Raw genomic sequence first — 17,360 nt, 5'->3', positions numbered from 1 at the left:
AAGAAACAAAGCGGAATGTTTAATTTCCAATATGCGGAAAAACGGAAACTGTTATTCAAATGCGTTTTTTTATTTGCTAAATTATTATTACAAAATTTGGTTTCAATATGGTCGCATAATAGTTCAAAAATCGAATGATAACCAAGAAATTGTATTTACATGAAGGTTCAAACTATCTTGGTTTAAAACAAATTCATTAAAACCTATTTTTTTAAAACGAATGTACAGAATCTTTTTAGAAAACTTGAAACTGAAAACGACTTTGGGTAAAACTTGTAGTAGAACCCATACAAAGCCAATAAGCTTAAAATGGTGATTGAGATTTTCATTTCTCTTTTTATTCTGAGAAAAGTAGGATGGGTTTGAATCAGGGTTTCTAGCAGTTTAGAATTTGCGTTCTGATGAGGGAAGTGTGTTGACGGAACGTCGACGTTAAGAAATTTACAAAGTGGTTCCCAACCTTCCTTTACATTGAACACCAACAGTTTATCTTTGGGAGCATTCTGAAAAAGAAATGCAATATTCTTATTTTTTTATGTAGCCCATTTCATATAAATGTGTTTACCTTTACCCTTAAAAATTGTGAAGTTACCTAAGTTAGCCCAAATTTTTTTAGTTTCGGATATTAATAATGGAGTTCTGGACATAGAGGCTATGTCAAAGTAATACCAGCAGCCTTTAAGCTTGTGTTACTAACATATCATTGAGCTATTGTGATAATGGTTATATTCTTTTTAACTAAAGTCATTACTTACCTGTGTAACGTGTGCCGCTTGACTTCGGTACTTAGTTTTAAGGCTGACTTCATTGACGATTGGATTGTGAAACCAATTATCAAATCTCGCAGTACCAAAAACAACCAGACCTTTAAATACGAATGACCACGAAATAAAAAATTAAAGTTAAAAAGGGTATTCAAATTTAAACTAACAAAAATGTTTATTTAACATGACCTACTTATGTTATCACAAAAAGTAAGAAAGCGAGAGTGGGTTGGAGATAGCAAGGAGGTCAGCTTACGAGGAAAGGAAAAATTTTCAAAAATCTGCTTTTTTGCACTTTTAAACCAAACATCTTCGTCTTGCCTTGTTGTAAGAATTATCTTTAAAAATATAAAATGCGTTTAGTTCCTTTAAAGAATTTTTGCGCATTACTTGTAATCCAGAGTTTAATCTCCGTAACCGGTGTTCTTATTTTGCGTATAATTTTGTTAAAACCAGAATAAAATTGACTAGTTGCTGACTAGCAACATCACTAGGCTTTTAATATAAAAAGATAAAACGACATAAAACCGCGATGGGAAACCTTTTTTATTTTAAGGCTCTAAAGTTGACTTTTTAACAAGGAGGATAAACAAAAAAAATTACAGGTGAAAGTATTATCGTATAATTTGGTTTTGCATTTACCTTTGAATCGGGAAACGCTTTATGAATTTCTTCCCAGTAATAACAAGCTGGTATATCAGTTACTGCATCAACATTTGCGTACATTCTTTGAAAAGTTTCAGCGGTTGCCGTTTTGCCTGTTGTCAGTATTTCATTCCAATCAGCTCCGTGATATTCGTAATGTTCCAATAAATCATAAACGTTAAACCCAAGTTGTTGTAACGCCATTGCCATAGATTTTGTACCCGTTTTGGGCATGCCAGCTACAATAACTTTCATACTTTATGATGTTGTATATTGCACAAGTTTGCAAGTCTTAAACCACTTCTGCTAAACCTATGAAAAGATTTCAAATTTGGGTATATGACCATGCGTTATAATACATTTAACCGTTGCGAAACGTTATTAATATTTAACTAATAAAACTACTAACTTAAACTACTTAAGCGTGTGTTTACTGCAAAACTGAAACGCATAGAGCCTACAGGCATCGTAAGCCTTTGCACTGTTTACGAAGGGGAGAGAATTGTTTTCGCTTGGAGAAAAAAGCACTTACATATTTTCGCCGCAGCCGGAACTTAAAGTAAGATTTTTATTTACTCCATTTTAATGTTTGTTATTAAATTAAGAAGAGTTTTTAGTCCGGCGCGATTCTCAAAATTATAACTGCTGTTGCAAAAAGTGCTTTATCACGCAATGACTTAGCGGTATCGCCGTAAATTTTCAAAGGTCAAACATAAACGTGATTAAATTTTATTTTAAGTTTGAAAGTTAAAAAATAAGGCAGGATTTTGAAACAGACTAGCTAGACTACACTGCCATAGTGTGTAAATTTGTGTAAAAAAGATTTAGATTATTTATTCAGGTTTATAAGACATATACAGATATATATAGTTAATGTGGTATTTTTTTGTACGCAGTGTTGATTTCTTTCAAAAACTTTAGGTAGTTTTTTAAGTATATTTTTGTTTGCAAATTCCAAAGGAAAATTGAAAAATGTCAGGATTAACTGAATCTGCAGAATGGAAGCAACTCGAGGCCGATTTCTCTGAATTTGGTAAATCGATTAACATTCGACAACTTTTCGCTGAAGATCCTGATAGGTTCAAGAAATATCGGTAATAAACTTTTTTGCATTTATTTTCAAATATCAATTAGTTTAAATTATTTGTACCTTTTTTGGGATTTCTATTAGTTTCGCACGCCCTACATAAACAGGGTGTGTAACCGAAATACGGCACATGTAATTAAACAAAGAGGTTGCATAAATTAAACCCTTACCCTAACCCTCGCATATTCAGTTTACCCATTAACACATCTGACTCGTAAAGCGGACTAAGTTATACTCATTGAAACATATTTCAACTAATTTTTAATGTCTGGTTGAACAATTGCCATACTAGGTTATAACGCCTTGTTGAATTCGGGCATGCGAAAGTAATAGAGATCCCTTTTTTGAAAGTGCCATTTTGTAGTTTAGGTTGATAACTGACTTACTTAGCTAATAGTAAGTTATTTTTTTTAAACTTACTCAGACTTTTATGATTTTAGGTCATTCTTTGCTACACCAGAAGGTCCTTTTTTGCTCGATTTTTCTAAAAATCGAATCAATGACAAAATCTTGAAAGACCTGTTTGCTTTGGTATGTTTTTTCTTATTCTTAGAAAAATCAGAATAAATTCACTAGCTTATTTAATTCACGTAATAGTATAGCCTATACAAAAAAAATTTAAATGCTTAATGCAAAATTTTGATCTTTATTTGCTTTCATGATACTAGATATATTTAAAATAAATTAAATATTATTAAAGTTAAACTACAATTTTTTAAATCTTGTTATTTTACTTCGGTTATCCATTAGAAGGATAAGTTTTATAAGCTTAATTTGTGTTGGAAATGTTTTAAAATACAACTTTATTTTTAGGCAAAAGCTCGTGGGGTTGAAACAATGAGAGATCGAATGTTCAGTGGTGAAAAAATCAACTTCACTGAGGTAAAAAAATAAAAATTTATATATATATAGCCTATTATATATTAATTAAAAAAATTCGAAAAAAAAACAATAATATTTTATGCTTTTGCTTAAGATAAGGCCTTTTTATGATTATAAATCTAATTTAAACATATTTGTGCTTTTAATAATTCTGTACTTTTGCAATTTAGGATCGAGCTGTATTGCATATTGCTTTAAGGAATCAATCAAACAAACCGATTGTTTTAAATGGTAAAAATGTAATGGATGATGTTAATGAGGTTCTTGGTAGAATGAAAGTCTTTACAAATGTAAGTATAGCTTTAAAAAAATTAACCACAGAGCCTATTAGCTTACATAAATATCTTGTTTTAAACAATTTAAATTTTTTTTATGTTAAAGGCCGTAAGAAGTGGAGAATGGAAAGGTTGTACTGGAAAAGCAATCACTGATGTTGTTAATATTGGGATTGGGGGTTCTGACTTGGTGAATAGATAGTTATGTTGTAAAAAATAAAAACAAGTAGTAAAATTAAAGTTTAAAACAACTTATTTACAACTTTTTAGATATTTTGAGATGTCATATTAAAGTGAATAATATTTAAAAATATGAGTTTTAAAGCATTGTAATTACTCTTAATATCAACTTGTTTAATATTCTGGCAAAAAGCTAAGGCATTTAAATATAAAACTTTTAAATGCATTTTAATGTCTAGTCAAGCAAAAATTGCAAATTTTAGCGTAACATTTATAAACAGCACTTGTTATGGTTGCTTTACAGGGCCCATTAATGGTTACTGAAGCATTAAAACCTTATTCAGTTGGAGGGCCAAATGTTCATTATGTTTCAAACATTGATGGAACTCACTTGGCAACAAAACTTGCAAATCTCAATTATGAAACCACCATGTTTGTGGTAGCTTCCAAGGTAAAAAAAAATTAATTTGTTAATATTCATGTCATAGGTTGAGATATTTTAATCTCATGTTGCAATTTGCTAATTTTTTAAATTAAGTAAAATAATAGGACTTTAAAATAATGCAATATAAAAGATTTTTATTTAAATTTGCAAAAATCCTAATCATTTCACAGGCCCCTTATTTTAATACAGTGTTTTTTAATTTAAATACTATACCCAAATTTAAATACAGCAAGTCCCATTTAGCTTTAGAGTATTTCATTTTTAAACATTGGAGAATTTTAATGCTAAGTTCCCAGAATTGTTGTAAAGCTGGTGATGTGTGACTTGTAGTCGTGCCTGCTTGTTAGCTAAGTGTTTGTTAAGCTATCTCATTTCCTGAAAGTTTAAACGTTGTGATAAACTGTTTCCTATGTCGTACCATAATCGTGATTCAATTTTTACCATAATCCTGCTGTAATATGCATTGTTTACTTTATTATAATTTAATAAGTACCAACAGATTCTTTTATTCCAAATTTAGACAATTTTTTTTATAATGTGATTTATAAACAATTCATTTTAACTGTTGTAGTTATGCTGGAAAAAAATATATGAAATTTAAAATTTTTTTTAAATTACGCATATTATTTTTTCTGTTATTTTAAATTTGTTTTTATAATTTTTTTTTAGACTTTTACCACTCAAGAAACAATTACCAATGCTACATCAGCAAAAGATTGGTTTCTTGCTAAGGCGAAAGACCCAGCAATGGTTGCTAAACACTTTGCAGCTCTTTCTACTAACGGTGAAAAAGTTTCGGCTTTTGGAATTGATCTCAACAACATGTTTGGATTTTGGGATGTAAGTAAAATTGTTAAAAAGTGGTGATTGTGTTAACATTGCTGGTGATTGTGTTAACATTGTGTTATTATTATTCTCATTTTTTACTAAAGTTAAAGTTTTGGTAATTATATACAAAGCATTTTGAGGTAGCCTATATAAAGCTTAGTTTTTTGTATAATTATATTTTTTTTTGAATTTTTGCAATGTTTTTATAGTGGGTAGGCGGACGTTATTCTTTGTGGTCTGCAATTGGATTGTCCATTGCCCTTAATATTGGTAAATATGCATTTATTTTTATTTAAATAAACAAGTTACATTGGTTCGGATGATTTAACCTAACTTAAACAATTTGATTAGGGGTTTTAAAACAGTAAAATATAAAAGCATGTTAGCCTTCTATAAAAACTTTAATTTATGATCATAATTAAACAACCCTACATCAAATTTAAATAAATTGCATTTTATAAAAGAAGCATTTCATAAAAAAACAAAAATAATTATGGTTCAAACTAAATAACTTCCCATAAATTTAAATGAATATCTTGCATTTTAGGTTATGATAATTTTGAGTCCCTACTCAAGGGAGCACATCACATGGACAACCACTTTAAAGAAACCCCACTCGAACAAAATGTTCCAGTGATCCTTGCAGTACTTGGAGTATGGTATAACAACTTCTTTGGAGCTCAGACCCATGCTTTGCTACCTTATGATCAGTACATGCATAGATTTGCTGCCTACTTTCAACAGGTAAGGGATTATATTTCAATTTATTGTAAGCTGGGTTTATGGAACTGTTTTCCTATCTATAATTTGAGTTTTGTGAGGTAGAAAATATGGTTAACGGTTTTTAAAAAAAAATTGGTTAACAAACCAGAAATAAAAATGTTTTAAACTTAAATGATATCCTAGTCTACATTTTAACCTAAACCATTCATCTTTGCCTAAATAATTTCAAACCTTAAAATTAGAAGTTATATTTTTCATGATACGGATAAAGCAAATTAATACTAACAGGAGATTGAATTATATTCATACTTTATTTGTTTTTATTCAGGGTGATATGGAATCTAATGGCAAGTATGTAACCCGATCAGGAGCTAAGGTCACCTACTCCACAGGACCAATAGTGTGGGGAGAACCAGGTACAAATGGTCAACATGCTTTTTATCAACTTATCCATCAAGGTACCAAGATTGTTCCCGCTGACTTCTTGGCCTCTGCCCAAACCCATAACCCTATTTCAAATGGAAAGCATCACACGGTAAATAAATTTACTTTAGGCTGTGATTTTGAGTTTAGGCTGTGATTTTGACCCTGTAAAAGCAATTTTTAGAAGAACACATTTTATTTGCTTTTAAACGGTTTAAATTATGATTTAAGCTGTACTTATAACAATTTTACTAACGGGTATTTATAAATATATAAGAATAAAAAGCACTCTGTAACTTTTTGGATTTAAAAAACAATATTGTAAAAATCCAAGGCATTTTTTTTCTTTTTTTAATATCTTTATATTTATTCTAGATTCTTCTTGCTAACTTTTTGGCACAAACTGAGGCTTTGATGATTGGCAAAACAAGAGAGGAGGTTCTTGCTGAGCTAAACAAATCTGGTTTGCCACAAGAGGCAGTAGAGAAGATTGCACCGCATAAGGTAATCTTGTTAAAGTCATGTATATTTCTACTATGATATATTTCTGAAGTGTGTCTTTTCTATTTTATACTATTTAAGCTTAAATATTTTTTTGCTATGGTCTTTTTTTTTATGTATTATTATTTTTATTAAATTTTATTTTTTCGTGCATTTGTCAACTTTCACTTAAAATAAATATAAATTTATTTTAGATATTTGAGGGTAATAGACCCACTAACTCAATCGTTTACCCCAAGCTTACCCCATTTATGTTGGGTTTGTTGATTGCCATGTATGAGCACAAAATCTTCACCCAGGGGGTGATCTGGGACATTAATTCTTACGATCAGTGGGGGTAAGTAATGGGTTTGGGAGAAATTTTGTAAATTTTTTAACCCAACAAAGTGTAACTCGATTAAATGTTAATTGTCTGTATATACTTTTTTAGAAATAATATTAACTCTCAAAAATGATGTTATATAAATTTTAATTTAATAAACCATGTTGAATTTAATTTAATTTACTTAAACTAAGCAATTGAATATATTTTTGGTTTTACTAAAAAAATACTACATTTCAATGCCAGAAACTAAGGTCCTACTGTCAGATATAATCTATACAAGTGTTTGCTATTTTTGGTTGTTACTATTACTACAATGCAATAGTGTGCAAATGTAAAAAAAATTTAATAGTTTTTTAATTTATTTTTTTCCTTGATTTTTAGAGTTGAATTGGGTAAGCAGTTGGCCAAGGTGATCGAACCCGAATTACGTTCAGCAGAAGAAATTACGTCTCATGATGCATCCACAAATGGTTTGATGAAGTATTTAAAAAACTACAAGTAAAGTAAAAACAAACATGCATATGAAGTTCAACTTAACATTTTGTTGCACTTAAATCATTCTATATCCCAGAGTTCATATAACAATATTACATACTGTCATTTTGGTGTATTTTTTGTCAACTACAATTATATCTAGATTTGCTTAAAAAGTATTTTATTTTGAAACAAATTTATTATGCAATATTATTTGTTATTGTACCTACATTCATTTATAGCTTGAAGAAATTAATTTAAATATGTTTTTTGCACTGGCAAAGTTTAGAAATTACTGAATTATTTGTATAATTTTCCCATTAAAAAAGAAACGCCATGATGTAAAAGTATTTGAAATTTTGAAGTTTTTTAAAAATGTTGAACCTAGTATGAACCTAATTTAGTGTTTGCACCGTATTTACATATTTACAATATATTTTATTTACCAATATACTAACCCTGTTACTTTTGTTAATGTTGGAATTAATACAAGTTATATACATACATGAAAATACTATTTACAATAGAGGATCAATTTAAACCTAGTAAAGGGATTTAATAGCAGTAGTTGAGAAGCTGTGTATCAAAAAGAAAAATAGATTTTTATGCCAATTTTAAATGCAAGTAGCAAGAATAAAACTCGGGCTTAAAAAATCGTTTACTTTATAATTATATGTCACGTTGATATATGTTTATTTCTACATTTTGGCTTATACAATGATGTAGATTTAAATTAATACAAAAAATAATAAAACAAAAAAATAATTTATTTTAAAGTTTAAAAATTTAGGTACAACAATTAACTCTAAATCAATTAAGAAAATAATTTTGTAAATATAACGTATTCTACTGGTTCTAAACTAAAGTGTTTACTTTTGTTTTTTTTACGTTGAGGATAAATAAAAATTGTTGGTCACGTGACGCGGTATTCCCGCCAAATTAACAACAGCTGAGACGTGAGCGTAAAAAAACAATTTCCGCCAAAAACGGCTTTAAATAGAAACATGTGCACGAAAAATCAACATTTTTTTTATAAATTTAACTAGCTACCCCCTTTACATTATAATATCGGTTTTAGATCTGCGTATTAAAAATGGCGCCTTGTTGGTCTGTCAGTAAGTAAGTTTGTTAATCTGTTTAAATTTTTAGTTTTTAATGAAAAAGGTCGCTGCTTAGATAGTAAGAACAATGCCAAGAATGAAGTTAGTTTGCTTTTTTAATTGTAGATTTTCATACTTGTATAATTAATATCAGATTACACTAACAAACAACAAAATAATATGACACACTTTTTGTTTTTTTAGTGTTACCAGGAATTTGTGCAATTGTTGCACATTAAATGTAAAAAAAAAATTAAAATGGAACCAAAAGCAGAAAATGGTGAACTTTTATGGACACAATATCATGATCTTTGTCTCTCTGTCAACATGGACAAACCGACCAAAGAACTTGCATGGCAAGCTTATGAAAAAATTATCATGAATTATACATTGGAAGTATGTTAAAACTTTTACTTATTACTGACTGACCAAATCAAACTATATTATTTCAAATTAAAACTTTTTGGTTAAATTATTTTTGCATTATTAAGTTACTCTATCTGGCAATCTAACAGTATTTTATATATATTTATCTTTAATGTGGGAAGGTCGATATTATGCCCTAAACACTGAGTAGCATTATTTACATTAAACCAGATTTCAGTTGCTTTTGTCAGTTTTATAAAATATTTAATTGGTTTTGGGAGTTTATATTGTTTATAGACCTTTACTCAAGGGTGCTACAACATGAAAGCAGTGGGTACTGGGGATCAAACCATTTCCCTCATGCTGTAAAGCTAAGCATATCAGTTGGCTCTGATATTTATTTAAAAAAAATATTTCTATCTAAATTTTAAGAAAATGAATTAACCATATTATAAAAAAAATAGTGTTAAACACTAATTAAAGTTAATTCAAATATTTTACTTTTTTAAGGGTGACCAAATTCACTGGTTAGTGTGTGCGTTATATTCATCTTGTAAGCGGAATTTATCTTCTGGTTCAAACCAAATGGTTTCCAGTAATTGTATTTCGTTAACCATGTTATTGAGGGAAGCTAAGTTCAGGTTTACAAATTATTTTACCTATTTATATTTAAATTTTTTTTGTATATGTTATAAAAAATTGTTAACAATTTTGTGTTAAACATTGAATTTGTGTATTTATATATATAATTAATATAATTTATAAAAAATTTTTTAAATTTAAAAAATTTTCTTAAAATTTATCTTACCAACTTTAAATAATTTTTTGTTGTTAGTAAAATGCGTAACATAATTATTGGTTAACTTTTTTAAGCCAAACTGCCAAATAATCAAATTATTTTTGCAGTTTAATTAGTTTCTTTCGCAAAATGAAGCAGTGGATAGAAATGGATAGCTCAGTTGGATCTCCATTAGTTCAACACATAGAATCGCTGGAGAAAAGTTTTAGAGTTTCAACTGTTGTGTTTAAAAAGTTTGTGGATGTATTTAAATGTGTGTTTACTGACCCAGATGATCCAGCAAATCAAAAAGTAAACAAGGGTAGTTTTAAAAACCCTCCACGACCCCATCGGACCAGAAGAAATAGGTAATTTTAAATGAAATTTTTTGTTAAAATAATAGATATAATAATGTACTAATACTGATTGTAGTAGTAAGTAGTTTGTTAATATTTGTATTTTGTTCTTGCATTGACAATCCTTTTTTTTGTGACAGGCAAACTGCATGTACCTCAAAAGACATTTTTAAGTTTTGTTGGACCTTATTTATACATGCCAAAGGTAAAAATAATTTAAAAGAAGTTAATTATTAATTTTTGTATAATAGTGTTAAGTGAGTTTATTTGTAAATAAATATATAATTGTAAATTGGGTTTGCTTTAAGAAGCAATAAGTAAAATTTACTTACTAAATTTAACTTGCAAAACAGCAATTTAAATCCTGTTAAATTGAAATATTTTAAATTTTTTTTAACAAGTTTTTTTTTACATTTAAGGCACTGCGTACCAATCCATCAGTGGTGAACTTGTGAGTTCATTTCAGCTTTTACTTAGTGGGGTCGACTTGTGTTTTAAAAACGCACTAAATTGCTCAAATCGTGAAAGTTTACTAAATCCTGACTTTGAAGGTAAAAACATGTATTTTATTATTAGTTAATTAGTTTAAATTTTTTTAACAACTACAATCCTTTTTATTGAATATAAATAAAAAGACTTAGAAAAAAGACATATTATTGAAAAATATAAAAAAAAAGACTTAAATTTAAGGTGGTCCTTAGTATTTTAAATAGTATAGGATTTTTACATTTTTATCCTACTTTATATTTGTTTTATTTAAAATTTTGTAACTTTAAAATTTTGTAAAGGTTTACCTGAAAACTGGAAAGATAAGGACGTTGAGTTATCGAACCAGAGTGACATAATCACCCTTCTTGTACAAAAATATGCAGCACAAGGTCTCACTCATTCTGAAACTGAAAAATTTTTGCTGGAGACAAGAGTTGTCAATATTCATAATTGGAAAAAATATGTTGCATCATTGTTAGATCCTGAAAAAGATGTAAGTTAGTTTTTGTTGCTTATTTGTTGGTTTTTTTAAATTTTTTGTATAATTTTCTTGTTTTTTAAGCTCGCCAAAATAAACATGTTTTTTTAACTCTTTAAATGATGTCACTTTGTTGTAAAAGCAGTGGGACTTCGAACCTAGGACTTTTTGTGGCGATGCCTAGTATTTTACTCTCAAAATTTTTAATTCAGTTAGATTAGTCCTTCAGTAAATCTTTGGTGGTATATTATTTTTTATCAAATCTTTTTTTATTTTGGTATAGTTGCTATCGGGTGATGAGACAACTTTATTTATTCCACAAAACTTTGAAACAAACAAGTAAGTTTATATTCAAATTAAAAAAAAGGTAACAATAGTTCTAAAAGATTTCAAAAACCAATCTTTAAATAAAAAAATAAAATATAATTAAATAAACTTTTTATAGGTCTAAAAATATACGAATACATAATTTAGAGACTGTTACTTTACGCTATAAAATCTTATTATTATTTAATTTGTTAGGAAAGCACTCAATAAATTGTACGAGGTTTATGTTTTAACTGAGGGTGACTTTGACGAAAGAGTTTTTCTCTGTGATGATGTGGACACAGAGCTTGGCACTCCAATTAAAAATCCACCTCCCAATCCATTAATCTCCTCACAACATCGCAATGAAATTAATGATCATTTGGCAGGGGTGAGAGATTTTTGATTTTTACTAAATTTGGGTATTTTTTTTATAATTTTTGGAGTTATATATATTGTATATATTTTTGTTTTTGGTATTTAAAAAATGCAAAATTTTTAATAGCATGGTTTAAAAAAATACACTTTGTAAATAAATAAATATATATTCATATTTTCTGAGTTCAGTGTTCTTGTTTACTTTTTAGAAAAATAATAAAAACAATTTTTTTTTACTTTTAGGCGCACAACAGTCTTGCACCAAATACTCCTTTGACAAACCGTGAATTTCTACAAGGAAGGCAAGAGGAAAACCAAAACTCTTCCCCAGTTACGGCTGCATTACAATCTGTAGCAAAACTGAAGAAACTTTTACATGGAAAACCAGCACAACCTTCTGATAAACTTCTGAAAATTTTCAAGTATGTGTACATGTTGATTTATATATAATGGAGCTTAGTGGCTAATATGTATACATATTAGCATCAAATTTTGGGGTTTTTAAATAAAAAATCATGTTCCGACAACGACAGGTAAAATACAGCAAAATGGATTTATTTTAAATGGAATAATTTTTATTTAAACACTAGGATTTTAAATTATTTTAAATTTTAGTGATTTTTCTGTAAGTACAGCATGATTGACCTTTTCTTTACCACTATTTTGGCAACTTAAATAAAATAACGTTATAACATTTTTGTTGTGTAGGGAATGTAGTGAGAATCCTGTTAATGAAGTTAAGGAAAGGGTTGAAAAACTGGGTGAGGAGTTTAAGAAAGAATACATGAAACCTTATAACACTTTTCCTGCTTCATCCAAGGGTAAGAAAGCAGAAAAATTGTCAATTTTTAAACATATTTGGTCCTACTACAAATCTAAATCAAATTACTGTATAACATATCAATCTTTAAATAAAAGCATAATTGATTTGCACTTTTTTTTTGTTATTTTTAGAGTGTGCTGAAGATAGATTAAATTTGTCGAAAATTTTATATTTTCACACTTTGGAAGCAACCATGTTGCAAGAAATAAAACGGTTAGGTGGAAAGGGAGATTTAACGGTTAGTATTGCTTACGGTTTTTAAAGTCTAAATTTTCTTTTAAATTCTGGATACAAGCTAAAAAAAAGTTTTAAATTCTGGATACAAGCTATAGTCATCATGTCATAGCCTTCTTGGGTAAGGCGCTATAAACAGATAAACTCCTACTATCAATACTTAATCAGCAGCTTAAATATCAGGAAATTTCAATTAATAGTATCTTAAAGTGCCAAAGGCAACTCGAGGCTGAGTCAGGGTAACTGATGTTATTCTACATTTTAGTAGTGAAGTCGGACTTTCACACATCGGGATAAATAAGAAAAAATATATATATTATTTACAAGAGACACAAATATTTTGTTTTAAAATTTTTCCTATTATTTTTAGAGTTTGTTAAAACGTGATGATTACCACAACTTGTTGTTTGCTTGCTGTGCTGAGATTGTTTTATGTTCGTGTGAATCTCGACGAGCATTTCCCTGGATCATGGAGGCTCTTGATTTAACTCCTTACTATTTCTACAAGGTTTGTAATTAATAAAATTTACATTATCTAAAGGTTATGACGGTTATATCACTAGGTCAATAACAACCATAAAGAATTTAATTCACTGATATTATGAACATCCGTTAGTTCGGCTTAGTATGAATTAGTTAATGTATATACCTACTTAACAAAATCCTCAACTGGCATAGGCATCATAAGACTAGGTCAGAATATTAACGGCTACCCTATGTTTAAGCTATAAAGTTACCCCCTGTACATTTTGGCTAATTAATTACAAAAAATTACAGGTTATTGAGTTAATTATTCGCGCGGAAGATAATCTCTCAGGTCCAGTAATTAAACATCTAAACCACATCGAAGAACAAATACTTGAAAGTTTAGCCTGGGTCTCGGATTCACCATTATGGATAGCTTTGGAGCAGTTGGAATGGGAAGCTCCGTTGTGTGAAGAGGTACTTTAATTTTTTTCATTTTTAAAAGAATATTGTTGAGTTTGTTTTTGGATTTAAGTAATTTTTTTAGGTCTCAAATTAAGGCATAAAATTTTTTTTTAATTTTAATATTCCTTTCTCACATTTTCTTTAAAAGCCAAGAATAAGGCTTATATTACAATATATATTTATATTTTTTTAACAAGATTACTTAATGATGAAGAGTGATGCCTGGTTAAGTTTTTTAAGTAAAAAACTCAAAAATATTTTTTTTCTATGTTAGGTTAACCACTCACACCATATAGAACCCCAATCTGTTAACGGTGGTCTCCAAAGTGGGAGATCCCCACTTACCCATCCAAGGATCAGGGCTGTAGCTGGGGAAGAAGTGGGTATGCATCATCGACACTCGGATTCGGGGCTTGTTGGGGATCGATTTAGTTCTCCGGCTCCAGGAGCAGCCAGAAGGAGACTTTTTGGAGGAGAGGGCTCCATGCAAGCTAATGTAATTTTTTTTGTTTAAGAATTAAATAAATACAAATTTTAAAATAAAAACATTTTAAATAATTAAGGTAAAATGTTAAAATCTAAGAAAATACTAACTTTAACCAGAATTTAATTTGGTTGAAATTGTTATATTGTGATTTTATTTATTTTCTTGTTATTTTTAGGTGGAGGGAGATTCAAATTTTGTTCCAAGGACTCATCTTGTTTTTCCATCTTCAACAGGTATATTTAAATTTAAGTTAATCATATTTAAGCTTTGAAAAAGTTGCAGATATATTATAACAGGTTAAATACACTGGACACTATCACATTAGGTTCTATGTTCGATTACCAATATTTCCATGTCCTTCTTTTTTATTGAGTCACAACATACCAATGCTAACTTAGGAATAAATAATTTTTTATATTAGGTCGAAATTCTGTTTTATTAAATTCAAATGAAAATACAACAACTGTAGTTACATCAGAGAAAATCGAAAAGCCGAAAAAAACTGGATCTCTTGCACTGTTCTTCAGAAAAGTAAATTTTATCATATCTTAATAAAAGATAATTTTACTGTTAAAAGAGTAAACCAAAATATAGTAAAAGAGAAAGGTAACTTAAGACTTGGTTAAGGTTATAAAAGTTATCTCAGGCTGTTAAGTCAGTTTTTTTATGTTTTTGTATTTAATTAGGTGTATCATATGGCCAGCGTTCGTTTGCGACACTTATGTGATCAGCTTGTTATTTTACCCGACTTACAAGCTAAAATTTGGACTTGCTTCGAACACTCTATTTCCAAACACTCGAGGGACTTGATGAGAGATCGGCACATTGACCAACTCTTGATGTGTGCTGTATATGTCATGGCAAAGGTAGAGGCTAAAATAAGTATATCTAGCTTGTACAAATTAAGAATTTAGGTCTGTAATAGGGTTCCGACTGACCCTTTTTGAATTTTGGTTTAGATAACCCAGCATGATCAATCTTTCCAAGAAATAATGAGATGTTATCGAACCCAACCACAGGCAACAAGTAATGTAAGTCAAAAGTTACATTTATTACTGAAGCACACATTTGTTTTAATTTTGATGATTTAAATAGGCTTCTGAAAAAAAAACTTAAAAAAAAAAACTTTTTTTTTTAGGTTTACCGAAATGTTTTAATCAAGCGAGCGTCCAGCCCTAATTTAACTAATGGGGGATCTACCACCAGGGGAAACACCCCCGCAATGAGGTCTAACAGCACTGTCCCTGCCCCACAACCCTCTTCATTGCCCCCTTCACCCACAACTCACATCACTTCACCTGAGGAAAGACATGATTTGATAACGTTCTACAACAAAGTTTATTTGCCTTTGATTAGAGATTTTGTGAAGAAGTTTAGTCCATCTGGAGAGACAAATCATGTAGGAAAATTTTTCTGATTTTTAAGCAATATTTTACCTTTTTTTAACATATTGCATATCAGAATCATGGTTATAAGTTTGTTTATTTTTTGACATGTTAAAAGGATCTCTAGGTAATGATAACTACTGGATAATAAGATTGTTAAAAACAGAAAATTAAAAATTAAATTCAAGTTTTAATCAGCTTTTTTCAAGAGTATTCTTTCTTTATTTTTGGAGATTTAAAAAAACTTTATTTTTAAAGATTTAAATACACTTACATAGAGGTTAAATTACATTAATTATTATTAGTTGGAGGTTCCATTATCCCCCATGCCACTTGTTCGAGCCATTTCACAATCTCCACGTAGGGTTCCTGGTAACCACAACATTTCTATTTCACCCATGAAGCCTCGTAAGTGGATTTTTTAAAATAAAACTAAAACTAGTAATTATTTTAAGACAAATTACCTTACTATTTGGGGCCTTAACCTTAACCATAATGCACAATTAATAAGTTAAAATGTATATTTTTATTGCTTTTTGGGGACACCAAGGCTAAAATTGGCTTTTAAAGAAAGGTAATATGTTTATTATGTTTTTAATGACAATTGTTTTTTAGGTTTATTCAAAACTAACTCGCCTAATACAATGGAGTACAATTTCCAGAGAAGTCCTTCGAAAAATTTGCGAGAAATTAACAAAATGATGCTCCGTCGGGGCCCTGCCACCAAGCGGTCACTTGCGTTTAATGCTGACGAGGCCACTCAAGCAAAACGACCTGCAGTCACTAGCAGAGCTCAAATCATCCATGACCAAAGGAATGGTGTAAACTAAAACTTTAATTTTTGAAAAATATTTAATTGTTTTATATTCGATTTTTTGTTAAGGTCTAACATATGTAATTAAGATTATTATTAAAGCTTTTTTGGCTTAGTTCTGTAAAAAATACCTAGCATTTAAATAAAATAATGTAAGAATGGTAAACGTTATTCAACATTGCACTAAAAAGAGGACTAAATACATTTTGACCTAATCGTAAGCCTTGTGAATATCATTTTAATATTTGTATATACCATACTGTTCACATAGTCAGTCCACGTATTTCATAATAACTTTGACTTGTTTACAATAGCTTTTCTAACCTATACCTAACTTTTAAAGAATTTCCCAAAGTCAATTTTAAAGTTTCAAAATTGAAAACATATTTTTTTTCAACTATTGTGATTTTTATTTTTGTATATAATCATGTTTGGGATTTTATTGAAGTAGTTCTCATGAAATTTTTATTGTAGTGTTGTTTTTAGAGTTGTCTTATGATGTCTTCGAAAATTAATAGTCACACGTTGTTTTAAATAATGTCGATTTGTTTGATTTCTACTTTAAGTAGACAACAATTATTTTTATGTAATTTTAGTGTATTTTTACGTGTGTATGTTTTAATACAGCCAACTAAAAAAACGTGTTTTATTGTATGGGCTAAATATAGGTTAGTTATTTACTTAAAAGTAGCAAATTAATCCTAAAATCAAATAATAAGAAAAGGTACTTACGTAAAGAATTTACAAAATAAATTGTGCGGTTAAAAATTCAATTAAACTAAAAAGAAAAGTTTTCTACTGTAACATGGTTTAAAATGCAATTTTTGAGAAAAGTGATAAAATTGTAATTTGAAAAAAATAAATAGCAAAAACAAATTAGTTTA

General features: G+C 29.0%; 3 protein-coding genes across 3 annotated transcripts; 2 read left to right on the top strand and 1 right to left on the bottom strand.

Annotated features, from left to right (window-relative positions):
* Window positions 1-203: 203 nt before the first annotated feature.
* LOC145742341 (uncharacterized) lies at window positions 204-1,710 on the bottom strand. The gene is made up of 4 exons (XM_082560123.1): window positions 1,407-1,710; window positions 958-1,102; window positions 756-865; window positions 204-503 (listed from the first exon to the last, which is right to left on the bottom strand). The coding sequence occupies exons 1-4, from the start codon at window positions 1,662-1,664 to the stop codon at window positions 204-206; spliced, it is 813 nt and encodes a 270-aa protein (XP_082416249.1). The 5' UTR covers window positions 1,665-1,710.
* A 599-nt stretch (window positions 1,711-2,309) lies between these two features.
* LOC145743602 (glucose-6-phosphate isomerase-like) lies at window positions 2,310-8,047 on the top strand. The gene is made up of 13 exons (XM_082561605.1): window positions 2,310-2,503; window positions 2,937-3,027; window positions 3,310-3,378; window positions 3,549-3,668; window positions 3,760-3,843; window positions 4,138-4,284; window positions 4,948-5,118; window positions 5,316-5,376; window positions 5,654-5,850; window positions 6,158-6,364; window positions 6,628-6,756; window positions 6,948-7,090; window positions 7,460-8,047. Exons 1-13 carry the CDS (start codon window positions 2,382-2,384, stop codon window positions 7,578-7,580), a joined length of 1,662 nt encoding a protein of 553 aa, XP_082417731.1. The 5' UTR covers window positions 2,310-2,381; the 3' UTR covers window positions 7,581-8,047.
* An 876-nt stretch (window positions 8,048-8,923) lies between these two features.
* Window positions 8,924-16,992, top strand: LOC145741592 (retinoblastoma-like protein 1). Its single transcript, XM_082559197.1, has 21 exons — window positions 8,924-9,048; window positions 9,529-9,659; window positions 9,925-10,164; window positions 10,293-10,357; window positions 10,572-10,703; window positions 10,941-11,134; window positions 11,403-11,458; window positions 11,642-11,816; window positions 12,047-12,225; window positions 12,512-12,624; window positions 12,758-12,864; window positions 13,231-13,368; window positions 13,638-13,802; window positions 14,065-14,286; window positions 14,453-14,510; window positions 14,699-14,808; window positions 14,964-15,143; window positions 15,237-15,308; window positions 15,416-15,676; window positions 15,968-16,070; window positions 16,278-16,992. Exons 1-21 carry the CDS (start codon window positions 8,980-8,982, stop codon window positions 16,490-16,492), a joined length of 2,985 nt encoding a protein of 994 aa, XP_082415323.1. The 5' UTR covers window positions 8,924-8,979; the 3' UTR covers window positions 16,493-16,992.
* Window positions 16,993-17,360: the final 368 nt, after the last annotated feature.

The sequence above is a fragment of the Corella eumyota genome, chromosome 2 (genome assembly GCF_963082875.1).
Source record: "Corella eumyota chromosome 2, kaCorEumy4.1, whole genome shotgun sequence".
Lineage (NCBI taxonomy): Eukaryota > Metazoa > Chordata > Ascidiacea > Phlebobranchia > Corellidae > Corella > Corella eumyota.
Note: the sequence above shows the minus strand (reverse complement) of the source record. Positions and strands in the feature narration are given on the sequence as shown.